Source organism: Balaenoptera ricei, chromosome X (assembly GCF_028023285.1).
Source record: "Balaenoptera ricei isolate mBalRic1 chromosome X, mBalRic1.hap2, whole genome shotgun sequence".
In the NCBI taxonomy this organism is placed as follows: Eukaryota; Metazoa; Chordata; class Mammalia; order Artiodactyla; family Balaenopteridae; genus Balaenoptera; species Balaenoptera ricei.
In genome coordinates this window covers 69,874,971-69,898,028 of record NC_082660.1, presented here as the reverse complement: position 1 = coordinate 69,898,028, position 23,058 = coordinate 69,874,971, and the positions used below count along the sequence as shown (strand labels likewise).

General features: G+C 37.0%; 1 protein-coding gene across 1 annotated transcript; it reads right to left on the bottom strand.

The window, feature by feature from the left end:
* Positions 1-4,347: 4,347 nt before the first annotated feature.
* GPR174 (G protein-coupled receptor 174) lies at positions 4,348-5,349 on the bottom strand. Its single transcript, XM_059911960.1, has one exon. It carries the CDS (start codon positions 5,347-5,349, stop codon positions 4,348-4,350), a length of 1,002 nt encoding a protein of 333 aa, XP_059767943.1.
* Positions 5,350-23,058: the final 17,709 nt, after the last annotated feature.

The window sequence follows — 23,058 nt, the reverse complement described above, 5'->3', positions numbered from 1 at the left end:
TTCTCCTTAGGAAAGCCCTTACCACTTCCTAGGAACATTTTTCTGTAGCAGTCAAAATGTATAATTCATAACAACTTGGTTATTGCAGAAGATACTTGGGTCTCCTGAAAGCATTAGGAATATAGGTGAGATGAGGAGGGAGTTGCTAAAGTGGAAGAAAGAGAACTAGGATGAGAGGAGAGCCAGGGACAATTCTCCTGACTTAACTATTTGTTTTGTTTTGTTTTGTTTATGTAGATCTGTTTTGAGAAGAGCAGAGGGGGACAGTGAAGGATAAGACTTTTTTCCTGCTAATCTTTAAGAAAAATCAAACTATCGGGTCTTAAAAACCCTTAAGACTAAAGAGAAAACATTCCTTCTGTTCCCTCATCTCGTTTTCTGCCCAAAGACTATACTTTAACAAGTACAGGTATTTAAGTCATTTGGATAAACTTGGTCAACAAGTGAGGATGGGGAATAATCTTAGTAGGGTGTGAACAGTATGGGAAGAGTAGATGGCAGGTGTAGGGTAGGATGGGGAAGTGGTTCATCTTTCCATTTGAAAATAGAATGCACCACTCCAGAGAGAAAGGGAGAGTAGAGCCTCAGGGGACTTACATCCATGCATGTGAGAACACTGACAAAGATCATCAATTACATCAGTTTGCTGAAAAAGTGACACTGAATTCTGGAGGCAGAACTTTTCTATGCAAATAGAGAGACCATCTTTATTATTAAAATACATATTATAAATTATAGACATAAATACATTCCAAGTGCAACATTTTCACAGTGTTTTGGGAGTAAAAACAAAAAGATGACAGAAAAATGACGTTGCACAGGAGTTCCACTTATGCATAGTTTCAGACCAAGGTAGTTTTATCTGTTGTTCCTAGAGCAGATGGCTCCTTTTCATGGAATTACAGGTTAACAGAATTAGTTCCTAAACCAAGTGACAATGAAAACATATAAACCATTTGAATATAATAATAATAACAATAACAATAATGACAATAATAATAACATGGAAATCACTCCATATTAAAAATATCTGTTGGGGACTTCCCTTGCGGTGCAGTGGTTAAGAATCCGCCTGCCAATGCAAGGGACACGGTTTCGAGCCCTGGTCCGGGAAGATCCCACAGGCCTTGGAGCAACAAAGTGCATGCGCCACAACTACTGAGCCTGCGCTCTAGAGCCCATGAGCCACAACTACTGAGCCCACGTGCCACAACTACTGAAGTCTGCATGCCTAGAACCCGTGCTCTGCAACAAGAGAAGCCACAGCAGTGAGAAGCCCACGCACTGCAATGAAGAGTAGCCCCCACTTGCCACAACTAGAGAAAGCCCATGCTCAGCAATGAAGACCCAATGCAGCCAAAAAATAACTAAATAAATGAATAAAAATTATTTAGAAAGCCACTTTAAAAAAATATTTGTGGGAATAATTGTGTGTACATTTTGCAATCAGAACTCAAATAACTTTAATAGGAAATGTGAGTTCATTTATCTTGAATTGTATATTACTGTAGTTGATGGTGTTTACTTTTTGAGGGTTTTACTTTTTTCATTAAACCTGGAAAGTGACAAATGGGAGGTTTGGAGAGAAAATTCTCCAAGGAAAGGAGACACTCAAGAGGCTGCTGTCTGGTTGGCAGCTGCAACAGTACTTCTCTCCTAGTTTAGACTTTTCCCTGGAAATCAGATCCAGAGTTGGAAGGGGAAAAAGTCAAAAAGAAAAAGAAAAAAGCAGAGATCTGAGAAACTGATAGTCATGTTTGTAGATATATTTCTTAAAATTTAGCATCCCCATTATTGTAAGAAAATTAGGTGATCACTTACTATATGTAACCTGAAAGGCACTGCTGTAAGACTCACTTTCTTCAAAATATCTTCCTTTCCAGTCTGCTTCAGTGTCTTTAATCCCTCCATTAAAAGTGAGAGATTTACACTTTGAGTTAAAGTTCATCCCTAAGGCCTAGAATTCAGATATCCCTTGGCAAATTAATATTAAGCTAACATTAGTCATTAGTACCTCAGTGTGAATAAATTTATCAGTTACTGACTAGAACAAGGGAATAGGACAGAAGACAAAACATACTGATGATGAGGAGGGCTTGATAAAGTAAATCACAGCATTGGATACAAACTTAGATGGGCAGGCCTGAAGAGAAGGTGTGGTCCTAGCTAAGCAGCATAAGAATACTGGACACTTGTTCTCTCTGTCTTTTCCTCAAATGATATAAATAATTTTCAAGGGCTTCTGGACTGCCTAATAAATGGGCTACAACCTCAACATTTCCTCTAAGAAGTTCAGTAATCTCCTGGATATATTTTCCTCCTGTTTAAAATAATAGATATGTTTAAAGTGAAATTAATATGTTAATGAAATTAAATCACTGGTCTCCCAAAATGACCCTAAAAAGTGTAATTCATGCTAATATAGAAAATAATAAACACATATAGTATAGACAAGTCCTTTTCATTACAAGTACCCACAAAATTATTACTTCCAATCCCATTACAACACTGAACTATGTTCAAACACAAATCACTTTAAAGCAAAGAGACCAGGCATAATTACAGTTACCCATTTTAAAGCACAATTTAATAGTCATTTAGAACTCATTTAACACATCAAAATATGTACCTTTTGATGAATAATTAGGATATAAATACATACACTATTGCTAGCAGCACAAGTCAATCTTCTAGCAGGGTTTTATCTTAATAACAAAGTACAAGCAAATCAACACTTGCCTAGAGAAAACATTAGAAAAATTTCCATTCATCTTAGATATTAGAATTCATTTTGATTTCACCAGTTTTTTTTCCCCAAACATATTGGTATTGTAACTGTGTGCTTAAAATAACTCCCTTCCTGTAAATATGATGGAGCTCTTCCTTGATTTTCACATTCCTTCCAGATAGGAAGTAGCATGTTTCTTCATTTTATAGCACAAAGATTTTAATTAAAGCACGCTTTGAAACTTAGAGCTTTTTGCCAAAATATTTTTCAAAGTATTCTAATATTTAAGACCTCAGGTTAAATTACTACCCATATCCTGGGTCTGTTTCCTGCATACTAGTACTAAACAGGTAGCAGGCAAGGCATTTTAATGGGCGTCCAATGTGGCCAAAATTAATCTTCTGCACTTTTCTCAAATGGGGAAAATATTGACTTCCCCAGCTGCTGGGAGGGAGGCTGTGCTGGCCTTACAATGGTATGACTGGGGCAAAGTTGGGCCAGAAAAATTACTGAAGACTCTAGGGTCCACATGCCTGGCTGCCTCCAAACCTATTCTGGCTTGTGAATGCAGCTTGACAGTTGCCACCTAACTTAAAAATAAGAAATAACTTCATCTTTTTGCTATGGCCTAAACTTAGTGCACTACTTCTTCCATAGGCTCAGAAAGTGCAGTAACCTGTCAGAGGTACCTTGATGTCACTCTAGAAGCATGGTGGACATTTCCTTTACTTGGCAGATCCATACATCTTCAGAGGTGTTCTCTGGAAATAGTTTAAGAGAATCAGAACTATGATTATCACCTATCTGCTTTCTCCTGGACCTTTAAAGGCAATTTGGGTCACATTGTATGAACTTTGACAAGCCACCTGCCCTGGTTAGATTAAATATGTCAATTTATACAGTCATAGAGAGTACGTGAATTTATTTCTTGTTCTTATTTTAAACATACCAGAGGCCTGAGTTCAGATTTTCATTCTATTAATAGATGTGACAGATGATTTTTCATACTGATATTGAAATGAAGGAAATAGCTATTTGAGTCTTCAAATCCTAGAGTGTAATCACATATGGAGATAAAAATGGTCCATGATTTTTTTTTTTTTGGTCCATGATTTTAACACTGTTTTTGCAGAATAATATAATGTCCATCCTACTAAAAGACAACTAAAATATGATATTGGGATATAAACTGTGATTACTAGTATAAATAGACAATTACATTGCTTCTAAATACAAAGAAGCTCAGTGTCCATTGTAAAAAAACTAAGTGCTTATAATGACTTCAACTTAATGGTCTCTGTTTATCTTAGGTTCACAGATACAACTGCTGGCTCTAGTTGAGATCATATGTGTACAGTATATCATTGAAATTTTATAGCTTAAGTCTTAAAGACTTCATGACAAATTACTACATGGACATCTCAGCATAAATGATAGTGGAGTGTAATGCTCTAAATAGGTTGTGCTATGAAGATGTGAAATCCTCATATGGGTAAGGTAGAGCATAACTGAAAAGCTGTGAGTACTTCCCATGATTACTTCCCAGTGGCTTGGGGTATTGCAGGTGTGTTCTGATATACTTGCATTTCAGTCCACATCCAGTTTTGTTTGTTTTTTTTTTAACATAGTTCAGTTGTCAAGATAGAAGTGGTATGGCTGCTCACAAATGATTTTGCATGGAGTTTTATATTATCATGCAAATCTTGTCTTGAAAGCCGTCTTCTGAACTCATCAGTGGTAAAGTAGTATATGATTGGGTCAAGGCAGGAATTCAGACTAGCCAGACACAAGGCAATAGAATGAAATATTAGAATCACCCTTCTGGCTAGGCAGCTTTTAATTTCATTGGACTTGACCAGGAAATCTAAAGGAAAACTGAAGTGATAAGGTGCAAAGCAAATTAGGAAAACTCCTGCACAGGTTAGAATCATCTTCAAGGCTTTCTTTTTCTCTCCAAGGTCTTGGGCCACAGGATATTTATCCTGCAGTGATAAAACCGTCTTCCAGGTACAATACAGGACAATCAGAAGAGGAGTGACAAATCCAATCAACTCGCCAACGGTCATCATGACAACAGACTGGGCTAGATTGACATTCCTGGTAGGAAGATCCACAAAGCATTTGGTTCTGTTGCTAGGGGTGTCATCACTGCTTCGGAGGAGAGGAAATAGCAGACAGGCAAGGCAGATTATTAGCCAGCCAGCAATGCTGATGTATAGGTCATATTTCTGTTTACAGTCGTGGAAGCGAAAGGGGTAGAGGAGAAACCAAAATCTTCGCACACTGATGCAGACCAAGAAGTAGATGCTTGCATACATGTTGACATACTTCAGGTAGAAACAAAACATGCAGAGGCCAGGCCCAAATGGCCAGTCATGATTCAAGTAGTAAAAGATCCTCAGTGGCAAGGAGAGGACTTGTAGTAAGTCAGCAATGGCTAGGTTTATCATGAATATCACAGCCCGTTTGGTTTCTTTCATATAGCCATAAAATACCCACAAGGCTAATATGTTCCCTATGAGACCTGGCACAAGAATGACAGTGTATGTCACTGCATAGATGAAGTATCGAAAATCTGTATTAGATCCATCTGTCCCAGAACATGTGTCATTAGCAGGCATGTTTCTTTCTAGAGAAACTGCCTTTGCTAAATGGTGGTTAAAAACCTAAATTTATAATCTACTGCTGGTCTTTCTAAAAGACTGATCATCGATGGGCTGGGGAGACTGAATATAGAATAACCTCCTTTTTATTGCATTGGTCTGGGCTTCTATACATGATTTGGGTTTTTTTCAAATAACTATCTGCATGTTTGTTTTGGATTTGTCTACATTAACTACATTGAAGTCTAATGTGCAAGCACAGATGACAAGCTGTTATAATTTTCCCTTCTTGTTTACTCAGTTAGAAGGTCTTCTGGGGCATCATAACAGTTGATCCTCTCCCATTTGATCATAAATGTGCCATATAGTAGCTCTTCAAATTCCCATATGATGACAGTCATCTCTTCACTGGTGTTTGGCAGGCTGTTTTTCTTTTTTTTGGCTCACATAGAAGAAAGGTTTGCTTTAGTACTCAGTGGGTCCACAACTCCTCAGAGGTGATTTACTTGGATGGATCATCTTTCTGGGACTTTTTCAGGTATGTGTCGTAAACTAAAAAGTGAGAAACAAAGTCAGAGCTGCAAATGAAAAAAAAATTAAGCCAATTATTGTCTAGAAATTTTTGAAAAAAAAAGCCTATGTGTAGAAAAATCTATTACCTTTAATGGAAAGTTCTGATGTGAATGAGGGTGATTAGTCACAAGTTCCATAAGACACTTTAGAATCACAAGACAGTATAGCTAGAAGGAACCTGAAAAGTAAACTAGCCCCTTACTACTCAAAATGTGATCCATGAACCAGCATTACTGGAGAGCTTTTTAGAAATGCAAAAGAATCTCAGATCCCATCTGGGACTTGCTGCAACACAATCAGCAATTTAAGAAGAACCACAGATGATTCTTAGGCATATTAACATTTGAGAGGCTCTGATGTAGACCACAGCTTCACCAACATCACTGATTGTCACACTCATCTGGGGAAATTTAAGAAAAATTACAACTTTCCTTAGATTTTCTGGTGTCTCCTCTAGAGATTCTGATTCAGTATTTAGGGCCTGAAATTTGTATTTTTAGAAAGATCCCCATATGATTCAGATATAGCCAACCCAGCATTTGTCCTTGAACCTTCATATAGGGACCACTGATTTGTTTCATATCTTCCCCAGATGTCTGAAAATTAGTGGGCAACCAGCCTCTCTTTAATTACTTGCAATAACAAGGGTCATTTAGTCACCTCTCAATTATCCAAGACAAAAGACCATGACATCAATATGGAGAATCAAAATCCCCAAAAAGTTGACCCAGCTAGGTCTATGACCTTTGTTCTAAAACAAATTTTAGCTTAGGCACCTGGATAGTTGCCTCGAGGCTGCTGAAATGCAGGAGGAGTTAATTGACTTTAAAGATATGTGGGAAGAACAAAAAATGAAGTAGGAATTATAAAACATCCTGCTTTGGATTATCAAATCCATGTAGATTATCAAATCCATGTTTGGAGTTGGCTTGATTCAACCCCTGAAGGAATTGTAATTGTTATTATTTTGCCCCAATTTCCTGGTAAGTAAAATAGCACATTTGCTCAAAGATACGATGCACACTTTATTTAAACGTGCTGATAAATAGTATGAACTATGCATTCAGATTGAAGGGGTTAAATACTTGAGATTTCTCAGATAAGGAAGTAGAGAGACGGTGTTATAAAATAAAAAGAAGCAAGACTGTAAAAAATAACATCGATGTTGAAAGAGTGGTTAAAATTAGAGGTTGTTCAGCTCCCAAACTGAAATACATCTTTGAAATATTTTCACAGGTAGTGATTTTGATTAGGCGACAGGCAAAATTAGGTGGCAGACCAAAAAGTCATAAGCCCTGGGTTTTCAACCTCCTTTTAACTACTTATATAAAAGTCATCACCTGCTAACGTCACTGATTAGAAATCAGAACTAAACAAATAAACATCCAGTCAACCTCTAATGAACATTCACCTCTCCTATCAAAACCAATGACTCTTAAATCTATATGTCAATTCTGAGCTGTAGCTCTCTTTCCAACTATATATAACACCTCTTCTTTTGGATATTTCATCATCATCTTAAAATTCAACATATGAAAGTGAAGCCATCTTTTCTATTTATTGAAAATATGTCATATCTTGTCAGATAGTCACCTCTTTGATAAAAAATCTCCTAATGTCTTCTCATCTCACTCAGAGGAAAAAGTCCTTACAACAAATGGCCTATTTTAACTACATGATCTGGCCCCTGGTTACTCTTCTGACCTCACCTTCTAAGATTCTCCCCCTTGCACTCTGCTCCAGCAACTTTACAATTCTTGCTGTTAGGTGAACAGACCAAGAACTTTCCTGCCTCAAAGCATTTGAATTGGCAGTTCCCTGTACCTGAAATGCTTTAGCCTAGTTATTTATTTGTTTTAGTCCCTCGCCTCCTTCAGATCTTTACCCAAGTGGGTCCTTTTCATGAGGCTTTCCCTCATCTTCCTATTTAAAACTGCAGCTCACCTCCAACACTCCCCATCTCCCTTCAGTATTTATTTTATCTATTGCCAGTTGTAACTAACATACTCTTTGATTTTTACTTATTTATTTTGTTTTTTTTTAAATCTACTTTTTAAACAAAATTTTATTTATTTATTTATGGCTGTGTTGGGTCTTCGTTTCTGTGTGAGGACTTTCTCTAGTTGCAGCAAGTGGGGGCCACTCTTCATCGCGGTGTGCGGGTCTCTCACTATTGCGGCCTCTCTTGTTGCGGAGCACAGGCTCCAGATGCGCAGGCTCAGTAATTGTGGCTCACGGGCCTAGTTGCTCCGCGGCATGTGGATCGTCCCAGACCAGGGCTCGAACCCGTGTCCCCTGCATTGGCAGGCAGATTCTCAACCACTGCGCCACCAGGGAAGCCCCTTTATTTTGTTTTTATATATTTTCCCTACTAGAATGTAAAGTTCATGAAGACAAGGATTCTTGTGTGTTTTGTTTACTTGCTATAAAACAGAACTGAGGACTGTGGAAGACACAAATAAGTGCTCAGTATTTGCTGAATGAAATAATTTCAGTAAATAAAATCAATATATCTCACACAAAAATCATCATCCCTCAAAACTTCAAACCAGATTCTGCTCCTGACTTCTTCATTGCTGTTAAGTTCACTAATGTTTTCCCAGGTTGTCTCAAAGTCTTGGAGGCATTGACTCTTTGTCATTTATTTTCCACTTCCAAACAAGTTAGGGAAGATAGCATACTATGGGGGAAATAACATATGTTTAGGAGTCAGGATTACCTGGATTTAAATTCTTGCTCTTTTAATTAATAACTGTGTGACTTCAGGTTTATCACTAAATTTCTCTGATTCTTTAATTTCTCATTGATAAAATGAGAATAATCATAGTACCTGACTTAGAGAGTCAGTGTGAGAATTAATTGAGCTGCTGTATATAATTTATTTAGCATAGTGTAAGGTACATAAGTGCTTAATAATTGATATTATTATTATTACTACTTTCTGCAACTGCGTTATTTCTCATAATATTATTCTTTAAATTTGCATTGTTTATACTCTAGTTCAGGACCTTATTACTTAATTTATTTCCCTATCCCTTATCATTTTCTACTCCATACTATATAATGCTGTCAGATATTTTTTTCCTTAAAATGAGCTCTTAAAAAGCATTAATGGATTCCTATTGCCCAGCAAATCACAAAATACAGTCTGGCGGTCAATGGCTTCCTTAAATACAGTGCCATCTACCTTTAGAATTTTGTCTCCCAGTGCTCTCCTAACATGCCCAGAACTCCAGCCAAACTGAGCTTCATACTATTCAAACTGACTTTTTCTTCCCCCACAAATAGCTTTTTTTCATTTTTTCATTCTGCTACCTCAGCTTGGAATATCTTTTTTTGTTTTGTTTTGTTTTTTTGCATACCAGTACTACTTATTTGTGAAGATCTTTCTCAAATTTCCTGTTCTTCGTGAAAACTTTTTAACTCAACACTGTTGTCCTAACTCCTTTTTAAAACCGTCATTTATACCTCTTTTAAAGCACATACTTCTTCTGCTTTTTGGTTAGTAACTTATGTCTGTGTCTTATATATGCCTCTGCTCCCCTTTTCACCCCACTCCACCACAACTAGGCCAGAAAATTGTTGAAGTCAAGGGCTGAGTTTTATATACCTTTATACCCCCCGGATCACCTAGAACTATGTTTGGAATATGTTGGGATCATCCAATATTTATTCAGCAAATATTTATTCAGCATTTGCCAGGTGCATGCTTGATACTGGAGATACAGGTGGTGGAAAAAGGCACAAGATCTCTGTCTTCTTAGACCTTATAGTGTAGTGAGGAAGAATGATAATTGCCGCACAATATGAAAAATGTGATCATAGGCAATGTACAGTGTACCCTAAAAGCACAAAAGAGGGGAACCAACTAAATATTAAGAACATATTTGCTGAAGTGATGTGAACTTAAAGTCAAGACTATCTTCCTGAAGTCTGTATTTTTCCTGTTGGTTGTTCCCTCACTGGCCACATTTTAATGCTTTTTCATCTGTATATCCTAGACTGCAAACTTGAAATGCTCCTGAATACAGAATCTCCCTTAATATTCTTCTGACTTCCTTCTGGGAGAGCTGGTAATGTTTTCCCTTTGTTCAGATAACATTATTTTCTAGTAGGAAAAGTTGCTTGGGATTGTTGGCAAGGCTTTCAAACATGGAAAAAAAAAACCCTAGTCAGCTGTGCTGTAATGAATATAAATATTCCTTTATCTAAGAGCGATGGACACAAAAGATGAAGGAGGCATTTTTTTCAGAGCATATTACTATTTTTTTTTTTTTTTTTTTTTTTTTTAAATTTTATTTATTTATTTATTTATTTATGGCTGTGTTGGGTCTTCGTTTCTGTGGGAGGGCTTTCTCTAGTTGTGGCAAGCGAGGGCCACTCGTCATCGCGGTGCGCGCGCCTCTCATTATCGCGGCCTCTCTTGTTGCGGAGCACAGGCTCCAGACGCGCAGGCTCAGTAATTGTGGCTCACGGGCCCAGCCGCTCCGCGGCATGTGGGATCCTCCCAGACCAGGGCTCGAACCCGTGTCCCCTGCACCGGCAGGCAGATTCTCAACCACTGCGCCACCAGGGAAGCCCAAGAGCATATTACTATTTTTTTTGAGATTTCCCTTTCTCAGGAAGGAATCCGTATTGTAGCAGACACTGGAACAGACTCCAATTTTAAATAAGCTATTTATTTGAAGGAACATGCCAGATTCCTTGAGCAAAATTTTTTCTTGCTTCAGGAGCCTATCCTTACTTAATTTTACTCACTTCCTTGGGAAGAAGAAAAACATAAGAGAAAAAATGAAACTGATGGCCTGAATTTAGCCTGATTTCCATCAATATACAGGCCAGAAACTATTCCATATGTAGTTCTTGTGGGAAGTTAGTATTTTTATCTATGAATATTTATCTGTTTACCTGAACCTGAAGCTTCACTAAATTTTACTCATGATATGGTTCAAGAGTGTTTTCCAGCAATATTGTGTATTTCGTTGCTTATTTCTGGGAAAACCTGTTTCAAATGAATATCAGGGATAGTTTTCTGTGTTATTTTACTGAGACTTCTTAGTAAAATCTCAGCAAAATGTGTTTCTGTATTTTAATAAAGGAAAGTGAATTATTAAAATTATTAAAAGACCTAATTTATAATGGTGGTCTTTGAGACATATTAGTGGCAAGTAGAGACTATATTTTGGGATGTGGAGCTCTGCCCAGCAACCATCCAATCACAGGTCAAATGCAACTGCTTGCTCAAAAGCCAACTTTATTTTAGAGTTCTGGTTATGTACACACTTTAGTAAGCCAAGAAAAAGCAGACCTAGTGCTACAAGTGACTGCAAATAATGTGGGACAGAACAAGTAGTGTACATGTGTATGGGAGGCAATTATACCTTTATGATACATGAGTAATCACAAATATTGAATAGAAGAGAGCAGAACAATTTCTTACTGATTCTGATCAGCACACATAGCAAATCTCAGGGCTTCTTTTTCACTTTTGAAAATCTTCAAAGTGAAATAATTTACAGTATTTCCAGAAAATCTGTCCAGCAACTATATCTAAGAGCTGACTACAGCTCAGTAAGCAAATACTTTAGAAAGTCTTTACCTGGTTAATTCTTCTAGGGAGAATGCTCCATCCGAATTTTTATTTTAAAGAGGGGTGGGGGGCTTCCATCGTGGCACAGTGGTTAAGAATCTGCCTGCCAATGCAGGGGACACAGTTTCGATCCCTGGTGTGGGAAGAGCCCATGTGCCACAGAGCAACTAAGCCTGTGCACCACAACTACTGAGCCTGCACTCTACAGCCTACAAGCCACAACTACTGAAGTCCGCACACCTAGAGCTGGTGCTCCACAACAAGAGAAGCCACCGCAATAAGAAGCACATGCAGGACTTCCCTGGTGGCACAGTGGTTAAGAATCCACAGGCCAATGCAGGAGACACAGGTTTGAACGCTGGTCTGGGAAGATCCCACATGCCGCGGAGCAGCTAAGCCCATGTGCCACAATTACTGAACCTGCACTCTAGAGCCCATGAGCCACAACTATTGAGCCCATGTGCCACAACTCCTGAAGCCCGTGTGCCTAGAACCCGCGTTCTGCAACAAGAGAAGCCACTGCAATGAGAAGCCCGTGCACTGCAACAAAGAGCAGCCCATGCTCATCACAACTAAAGAAAGTCCATGTGCAGCAATGACAACCCAACACAGCCATAAATAAATAAATAAAAAGAAGGGTGTTCTGTATAGATACCACATCTAATCATGCTCCCAACTTCTCTTATCTCTGACATCTATGATTCCCTGATATGCCAGCTCCATCAAGGGAGGAAATACCTATATGTGGACAAAGAAGTTATTTAGAGTTATTATTTTGCTAGGAAGTTTCACTTAGCTGAGTCTAAATGTCTCTTCTGAGATCTGAAGCACATTTCCTCTTCAGCTGATTCTGTATCTTGTTACTCTGCTCTGAGTAATACGCTTTTAATTACTCGGAGAAAGAAGGAAGGTCATCACTCAATCTCACATCAGAGTGAATAATGCCCAGTCATGTTGCCTTTCCTCAGATATCCTAGTTCGCAATCATTTCATATCCCACAGACCAGCACATGCCAATTGGTATTGGGAATGGGTTACTGCAGAAGTTGTTGAAATCTGTACTGATAATTAAAAATTACTTTAGCCACTATCCACTTTCTTGCTCCTACCATCCATTAAAAAAAATTAGTCAGTTTGTTCTTACACGGCTCCCACCTCTCAGGGTCTCCCTCTTATCCACATGATTTATAGGTGTCTATTTTTATTCTTCCCTTTTTTCTTAAGCAGGACTTCTCAAAATGTGGACTCTGGGCTAACATGGTGTATATAATAACTTTGTATTCAAAATACAAGTAACCATTTTACAAAGTTCCATTTTACACGTTACATTTAAAATATTTTCACTTTGTAGAAGTGATGAGAAGATCACAAGTTATGTTACAGTGGGAAAACTGTACGTATTTTCTGTTCTCACTGCTGACACGGCTGTGGGGATTTTCCTCAGCTCTTTTGAATGTCACCTTGTGTCTCAGACCAGACATGAGCATTTGGACAAGAAGAGAGATTTTTTGTAAGGAAACTTATAAGCTTCCAAGCTTACATAAAATAAACTAAGGTCCAAGATAATCAGGTCCTTCTGGCCCTTTTCACTTTTTTGCAGTTCTTTTTCTTGCAATTCTCTCTTTGAGAGTGTACCCTATCCACTGCTTCACAGGATTAATAGTCTGTGAAAGTGGAGGAGTAAACCAACCTTAAGGGTTCTGGTAAAAAGAGCAAGGGTGAAGTGGAAAATTAAACCAGTCTCTAGGGCCTCAGTCCGGAGCTGGCCTTGATTTGGGGTGTAGGTAGCTACCTAATGTGGTGTGAATTCATGGATTGCCAAAAAGCCCTCCTTTAAGAAAAAAGAAAGGAAAAGTCCTTTCCTACTTGTTGGCTGAGGCCCAAACTCCTTTTTCTTAAGGATAAGCCTTTTGCCTTACAGGGAGAATTTAGACTTGGAATTTCAGCCTCCCACCTTTAAAGATGGAGTGCAGTAATTTAAACCTGGTAACTTTTCTTGGGGAATGTCAGTACCTCAGACAAACTCAGAATTTCTGGATCATGTGTAATAGACCTCAGAGCTTTTGCATCCTTTGTCTTTCTGCTCATTGTATCAGATCTTTCTGGTCTTGGTGCTCAGTGGTTTCCCCTCTCTCCACAGTTACTTGTGTTTTACTTATAATTTGGAGCCATTTTCTCCACACTATATTATCCAAGGTGTATAGCATTTTGTTTTTAAAAAGCAAAGCATAATATGGAAACCTCTCAGCAGATACTGGGGTCTTCAGAAACTGCATAAAGAATCCTGATGGAAAATTATTTAAATTGAATTTTAAATACTAAAATGCAAATGGCAAAAAGGAATTGTTTAGCCCTCAGTAATTACCCTAAAAAGTACTCATAGAGCCTTCAGTAATTACTCTGAAAAATTCCCAGGGAACATTTGATATCCAAAGAACAAGACAATTAATCTAATAAAAGGGTAGTGTCTTGAATTTTACTTTTTTCTTTTTTTAATCTTTTGGCCTCACTGCACAGCATGTGGGATCTTAGTTCCCCGACCAGGGATCAAACCTGCGGCCCCTGCACTGGAAGCACAGAATCTTAACCACTGAACTGCCAGGGAAGTCCTATTCTTGAATTTTAAATGACAGATGATATATACTGTCCTTCAATCAGGCTTTAAGGGAGGCATAGGAAAGGGGTACAAGACACTGAACACTGTTATCCCAGATGACTGAATATAAGCCTCCCCTAGTGGTGGTTTTGTTTTTGCTGGACCTGTTTTATTTTATGGCTCTTGGTACTATGTTTTCTCTCAACAGGTTTCTAGTTGGTTACTTCTCAATCTTCGACCATGTTTTCTATACTTAGAAAGTGGATCCTATAAATTAATCAAGATTCTCACTTCAAAAAATAAGTCCCAAAAGTCCTTTAAGTCACTGTCTAAAGAGTAACCACATACCAGGAACCATTACTGTGGTCCTACAGTTCTCCTTCCAGCATCAACAACCCTCCTGACTAGTAGAAGCAAACTGAGTCTTCTGGAAACTCTTGGCTCTTAGAGGTATTTTTCTGATTACTGACACTGAAGTGTCATTGAAAAAGATGACTGTATTCCTTGACTAATTTTCCACCAGTGATGGGAATGCTGTGACAGGTGCATGGCCCTTGGCTTAAGTGGAAGCAGAGAGGGTGGCACATCACTGCTAATGTTTCTTCTTCCCAGACTCTCCTTTTTTATAAGCCACCACATTTGAGAAAAGAGCTATGACTCTAAGGTGTTAGGAGTGGAGGGTTCTCTTTCCCTGGATCTGTCTCCAAAAGGAAGGTTATAGGGGGTAAGGTGGGGAGAGACCTAGACTAACCTCAAAGACCCTTGTGCTAAATCTACTGTACCCATTGTTCCAAGAACCAGGTAATGACATATTCACTTGGAGATCACTCTAGCCCAAGTCTAGAATAAGGATGCCCCAGGTATGAAACATCAAACATCAAATTAGATTGTAGGTCCTCACCAGAACTGTTGTCACAATTGTCTGAGATGACATCATATACATATTGATTGAAAAGAGGTTGTGAAAATTGTCATATGGGACCCTTTCTTATGACACTCTGTTCATCCCACACTAATGTTTTAGGTACTAGATTCACAAAGACCGAGAAATTTTACTCTTCTCTAGGACAGGGCTGAAGTGTCTTAAAGAATCACAGACCCCTTCTGAAGTCAAGCCTGGGATTATGTTAGCCTCTGGAGCTTGATGCATGTGCAATATTTGACTGGAATTTTGTGTATTTGTTTTTACTTCATAATGCTCTGTTAGTAAATAAAATAATTTTTCAGTGAGTATCATTATTTGTAATATTTGGGTCATTTCTGATGACATTTCACTGGAGTGAAAGGTAATATAGTTCAAGATTGGGATATAATGAAGGACAAGCCAATGTTGTCCTTCATTGACCTTGTTCTTTGGCTTTAAAAGCAGGTATATATCGGGACTTCCCTGGTGGTGCAGTGGTTAGGAATCTGCCTGTCAATGCAGGGGACACGGGTTTGAACCCTGGTCTGGGAGGATCCCACATGCCTTGGAGCAACTAAGCTCGTGCACCACAAGTACTGAGCCTGCGCTCTAGAGCCCGTGAGCTACAACTACTGAGCCCGCGTGCCACAGCTACTGAAGCCTGTGTGCCTAGAGCCCATGCTCTGCAGCAAAGAGAAGCCACCGCAATGAGAAGCCCGTGCATCTCAATGAAGAGTAGCCCGCGCATCTCAATGAAGAGTAGCCCCAGCTCGTGGCAAGTAGAGGAAGCCCGAGAGCAGCAACAAAGACACAATGAAGCCAAAATAAATAAGTAAATAAATAGATAAATTTGTTTTAAAAGAAGCAGATATATATCATCCACTGTTTTCTTGCAGTCTGTAGTATGAGTTGAAAAGTATCTAAGAAACCCAGAAAATCCCTTCTTCTAAAGTCTTTTGCAGACGTTCCTACAGAAGGACTCTGAGCTTCTATTCTGTTTTGACTCAAAGGATAGAGTGTCATCTTCTACCTAAAATGAATAGGCAAGCAAGTAAAGAATACCAACCAGCAATTGCAAGCTTTTTGTACGTTTCCAGCATAGTATCAGTAACACTCAGCAATATTTCAGGAGGAACAGACATTCATATTTTATCTCTGTTTACAACATTTTGACATGAGCAATAGCTGTACTTCCTTTCTATTATGTTAAATATCACAACTTTATTATTTTAGACTAACATATTTCTACAGATGTCTTTATCAGATACAGGTTGAAGCATATCATGCATTTGTGCAAAATCCTTCAAATATTCACACTTTGATGATGTAAATATCTGACATTCAAAGCTCTATTTTCTCTCTTGAGCCCAATCTCTTATTACACTCTTCCAAATGCCCTAGGCTTCCACCATGCCAGGCTGATCTTGAATACATAATGTACCGTTTAATGTCTCCCTCTCTTTTAATTTAGTCGGAATGTCTTCAAGGTCCAGTCCCCCATCCCCACTTTCCCACTTTGATAGAAAAATTCTTGATAGAAAGGAGAATTTCTATAATCTCATTTCTTCCTCCAAGACTCTCTTGAGTTCATCCAAATTGGAATTAACTCTCCTTCCTTTGACTTCCCACAGCATAGTGCTTATAACTCTATTATAGTCTGATGTGTTTCATCCTGTCTGATAGTATAGTTAGTTGTCTATATAACCACTAGATTGTAAGCTTTTTGAGAGTAGGAACTCTGTCCTAATCATCTATGTATTTCTCACAACACTTAGAACAGACCTGTACTAAATGTTCATTGGTAGACCTTTAGTAAATGCCTGTTAAATTTGAATACAAATGTCCCTGCAAGTCTGTAGAATATTTTTTCCAATTATCCAGTTCTGTATAATTTTTGAAATAGGTCACTTAAAGGCTCTTCAAGTTATAAAATCTAAAAACATATTTAGTAATTTCTAGCTGTTGTTTTAATCATTGATATTGGCTACTGCAAAGTATTTGGAGATTACAAAACCACTTTTTAAAGAGTTTTTCTTTTTTATTTGCTGAGAATCACATCTGAATTATTTTCTGTATGAAGTTGTCTTTTTTAATAACAGGAAAATTTGCTCTTTCTTATTGGTCACCTGCCAATGGATAAAATAAGTGCTCTGGATGCCATACCATTGAACTGATTACAATTTCCTCCATGGTTTCCTCAAAACAATCAAATGCATTCACTTTAGTGTTTGGGAATCAAATTGAAGAAATTTCAGAAACAATCAAAAAGAAAATTCCTCCTTCACAGCAACTGTGGCCCCCACAAGCTCCATGCTCACTTAACATTTAAAAAATTATTCAACTACAATTTTACCATATTTATCTGCAAGCTCTGAACTAAGGCAGAGTACACGACTCAAAACACACTCATTGCCTTTTTAAAAAATCTCAACTTTTAATATACATTTAAACAGCCACATTGTAATGCAATCAAACGAAGTGCAAATAAAAGGAAGTCAGGTTTAAAAAATATTACCCTCCCACCATGCACACACACACACACACACACCAAAATGGAGAAGAGCACACTTCTTTGTGGTAATGTGGTGCTATTTTTACTTTTTTTTTTTTTTTTACCACCACCTGCTACCTTCTTATGGCAGGAAATGACAACTCCCTCCCCCACCATAGCCAGGGAACTCATCAAGTACTGAAAGTGTGTTGAACAGGCACTTGTTCCCAAAATCTGCAGTTGAGAAAATATTATATTTTGTTCCTATTACATTTACCTGCTGGTTTGCTCACTTTTATCTCTGACATAAGCCAATTGCTTACCTCTCTCTCTCATTATCTACTCGGAGAGTACAGCTGGACTTCTGGATACCTAAGTAATTTAGGCATAAGCTTGCTATTTATTTATTTCCAATGCCTTTCCCTTAAATGTAGCTTGTGAAAGGCTAAAGAGAGAAGGTACTTCTAAACCAAAACTGATGACCGTAAATAAAAGGATTTTTTTCAGTGAATGGCATTATTTGCAGTATTTGGTTAGGTTTTTGATGACTCTTTATATCACTGGATTGAAAACTAAGTGACTAGCCACTTCTTGAGATTCATTGCAATTGAGTTCATTGCATTTTCTTCCTGTTTTATTTGTAACATTTTAACAAGTGTTAAAGCAATGACATTTAGCTCTAAGAGATGGCAAAAAAAAACCTTGAATTCAGATGTTCCCCCACCTCATACTTACCAACTTAAGTGTATGTCAGGGTAAACGAGATTGGAGAAACAACTCTTTGACAGTTTGGAAGGCCAATCGTTTGTTTCAATGATTGACATCAGTGACAGAGTAATTGTGAATATGAGAAATATGGTTATTTTTTATTTTAAGATGATCATCAAATGGTAATGTGCTTCCATCATTTGTTCGTGATCTATCTAACTGTCCATCGATCATTTCAACAAGGCTTCACAGACGGGATAAAAGGAAGGTTGAAACAAATGGCTAGCAATCTTAAGGGCAAATTTATCTAAAACTGGGACCCTTCTCTTTCACTGTTCTTCCCAATACTGGGTACGTCACTGATGCACTAATAACTCAAAGTTTTGACTTTAAAGTTTTCTTTAATCTCCTTCCTCCCTCTGTCCTGTTCCTCTTCTCTTCCTCCTATTTAGACTGAAACTTCCTCCATCTGACCTTCTCTGCCACACTGTTGTTATCTACATTGTTTTTTCCTTAGTTCTAGTTCTATCTATCTGACTTCCTTATTACTCTCACAACCTCTTCAACTATGTCATCAACATGTCCTACATAACACACCAAGGTATTCATCTCTGATAAATTTCCTTTGCCTGAGAGGATGAATCGTATTCTCTATGTGAACTTATTTATCTGGGAAAAGTCACACAAGAGACACAATACAGCACACCTGCACACACACACACACACACACACACACACACACACACACACACATATTACCTTTCTAGACTCCATCAATGAGTTGAAACATTTAAGACATTGGATTCCTCACAGTGATAATATTTTTTTAAAAATAAAGTTATTGGAAACAACAAGGCAGAACTACAGTCAATATCTTGTAATAACCTATAATGGAAAATAATCTGAAAAAGAATATATATATATATATTCTTAAATCATATTTAATGGTGAAAGACTGAATTCTTTCATCCTAAGATCAAGAGTAAGTAAATAATGTCTGCTCTCTTTCCTTCTATGCAACGTTGTACAACTTTCCAGGGCAACCAGGCAAGAAAAAGAAAATAAGGTATCCAGACTAGAAAGGAAGAATCAAAATTATCTTTATTTCTAAATGACATGATTGTCTATGTAAAAAAATACAATGCAATCTTCAAAAAAAAACTACCAGAACTAATAACTGAATATAGCAAGGTTTCCAGAAAAATGTCAATAAAGAAATATCCACTGTACATCTATGTACTAGTAATGAATAGTTGTACATTGAAAATTAGAAAAAGATAACCTTTACAATACCATCAAAATATGAAATACTTAGAAATAAACCTGGTAAATGATGTGAAAAACACTGTACACTGGTATTCACAAAATCTTGCTGAGAGACTAAAAGACCTAAATAATGGAACAACATATATCAAAATAAATAAATAGATAGATAGATAAATAAACAAACTTATCAGGAAGCAAGCAATCAAATGAGTTTGTCTTTCCTAAGCTGTCACTTTGAAAGGCTATAGGCTTATTCCAATTACATTCCTTATTGCTCAGGAAAATTTTGGAACTCTCCCTTAGAATTGCACTCAGAGTCTGCCTCACATACTTTAGAATAATCCCTGTGGTGAAAAATCTTTGTCTTTTAAGGGTAGTTGAATTTTGGAAATAGTCAAAAGCCATTCAGAAATAAGTCTGAACAGTGAAGTTAAGGATCAAGTTAAACATGTCATTTTTGGCCAAAAGCAAGGTATGATAAGGTATGACCATAGTGTGTTATGACATATTTTTCTTGATTAGCTCAAATCCAGTCTCAAAGATAATTTCAAAGAACAAGTTATGAGACTATTTGGTGAAACACAGCATCACTATTGTAAGCATATAGCTTTGCATTTGAGGGTGACATTTATTCAAAAATATAAATAGTGATGTATTTATTTAAATTAGTAAAATATAAATAGTGATGTATTTATTTAAATTAGTAATAGCAAAGGCAATTTAGTGTCATGAAAATAATATCAGATTGAGAGTGAGAAGACCTGAGTTCTTGTTTCACCTCTGCCATTGAATATCTGTGTAACCTTGAGCAAGTCAATTTATCTGGGCCTCTATTTCTTCTTTCAAATGTGTAGGTTAAGCCAAATAACTTTTAATAGCACTTCTAGCTCTAATATTTTGTCATTTTACTTCTGGGTTTTATTCATTTTATTTTTATTTATTTTTTTTATTTTTTGGTGCACCACGTGACTTCCAGGATCTTAGTTCCCCGACCAGGGATTGAACCCGTACCCCTTGCAGTGGAAGCACAGAGTCCTAACCACTGGACTGCCAGGTAATTCCCCTATGTCTGGGTTTTAAGTAGTCCTGGCATTCCATGTCATATATATGTTTTCATGTACATGCATTATATAATTATTGTATAATATGCAAACATTTTATAAATAATGAGGCATGATTTGTAGTTGGCAAGAAAACGGACTCTGGAGCCAGTGTTGCTGTATTCAGATTGAGGCTCTGCAACTGACTAGCTTTGTGACTTTGAGCAAGTTACATAAACATTTCTACATCTCAATTGCCTCATCTGTAAAATGAGATAACAGTACGTTCCTCTATGGGTATTTAATGAGTTGTTATTTGTAAGATTCTATACCAAGTGCCATATAAATTATTAAATAAAATGAACAAATTCTTAGCATTTTAAACAGTGTAAAATAATTATATGTATGCATAAATGCTGTCGCTAAAGACTGAATGCTGGTTAATGTCTCAAGGAGGAAATCATTTAAACAAATTACATAGATTACAAGTTACATACCTATTAATACAAATTACAAATTGCATACTTATTAATACAAAGGTTTTACTGTTGTTGCTCATCTTGTTTAGCTTTTTTTGTTGTTTGCTAGTTGTAATAGTTGAGTATTTCTCTTTTTCTCTCTTAAGCCTGAGGTTTTATCTTGACTATGGACTTTCATGGTTATTAATAAATGAAAATGCATTTGAATTTCCCCTAGTTAATTTGAATTTTACATCATGAGTGGGATTCAGGCTCAACCAGCACTTTCATTTGTTAATACTTCCAACGGAAGTATAGTACTTTAATTGAGACAACAGATATTTATTCCACAGAAGACAACAGAAATATATCAACTGTGTAACCTACTCCACCTATAATTAATCACAAATTTACGTGTGTTACAAGCATAATATGTTTTGGACTGATACCTAAATTTTTCTCCTTGTCTCACTGAGCTCTCCAGCTATAGTCATCCTGTTTACCTCAGGAAAAATTTCAAGTGATCTTTAGAAGAGGTTCTTTCTCCTTTTACGAGAAAGTGCAACTAGAAAGAAAGGATGGAGTGGCTTCAAGTTCGCTTTCATATATCCATAAACGCATACACTAAATACTTAAGTTAGACATGCACACATTCACATACAAAGGATATTTTAACTACAAGGTATTGTATTATTTATTAAAACCCTGACCTCATGGTTAGGAATATAACTGAAAGTGACCATATTTAGGGTCTTTTTTTCTCCATGTTTTAGTGATCTGCATAGTCATTTTGCTCATGGTTTTTCATTATATAAGTTTCAGGTGTACAGCATTATAATTAAAAATTTGATACACTACAAAATATCACAACTACAAGTCTAGTTACCTTCCATCACAATAAAGTTGACCTTCTTCATCCATTTCACCCACTCCCCCAACCTCCTTCCTTTCTTGTAATCATTAATGTTTGCTGTATCTATGACTTTGTTTCCATTTCATTTTGTTTTTTTGTTTGTTTCTTTTTTAGATTCCACACATGAGTGAAATAATAAGGTATTTGTCTTTTTCCATCTGATTTATTTCACTTAACATAATATCATCAAGTTCCATCCATGTTGTCAGAAATGGCAGGACTTCATGCTTTTTTATGGCTGAGTAGTATTCCATTGTGTGTGCGTGTGTGTGTGTGTGTATAATCTTTTTTAATTGAAGTGTAGTTGATTTATAATATTATATTACTTTCATGTATACAACATAGTGATTCAATAGTTTTATAGATTATACTCCATTTAAAGTTAGCCATAAAAAAGAATGAAATTTTACCACATCTTTATCCATTCATCCATTGATCGACACTTTGGTTGTTTTCCTATCTTGCCTATTGTAAATAATGCTGCAATGAACATTTGTGTTTATATATCTTTTCAAATTAGTGTTTTCATGTTTTTCAGATAAATACCTAGAAATGGAATAGCTGGGTCATATGGTAGCTCTATTCTTAATTTTTTGAGGAATCTCCATACTGATTTCCATAATGGCTGCACCAATTTACATTCTCATCAACAGTGTAGGAAGGTTCTCTTTTCTCCACACTCTCTCCAACATTTGTTATTTCTTGTCTTGTCAGTAATAGTCACTCCAACAGGCATGAGGTGGTATCTTATTGTGGTTTTGGCTTGCATTTCCCTGATGATTAACGATGTTGAACATCTTTTCATGTCCCTGTTGGCCATCTGTATGTCTTCTTTGGGAAAAAAAAAATGTCTATTCAGATCCTCTACAACTTTTTAAATCAGATCATTTTCTTGTTGTTGAGTTGTGTAAATTATTTATATATTTTGGATATTAACCCCTTATCAGATATATTGTTTGTGAATATCTTCTGCCATATAGTAGGCTGCCTTTTCATTTTGAGAATGGTTTCCTTAGCTGTGCAGAAGCTTGTTAGTTTGATGTAGTTCCATTTGCTTACTTTTGCTTTTGTTTTCCTTACCTTTGGAGTAACATCCACAAAAACATCACTAAGACCCATGTCAGTGAGGTTACCACCTATGTTTTCTTCTAGGAATTTTATGGTTTTAGATCTTATACTCAAGTTTTT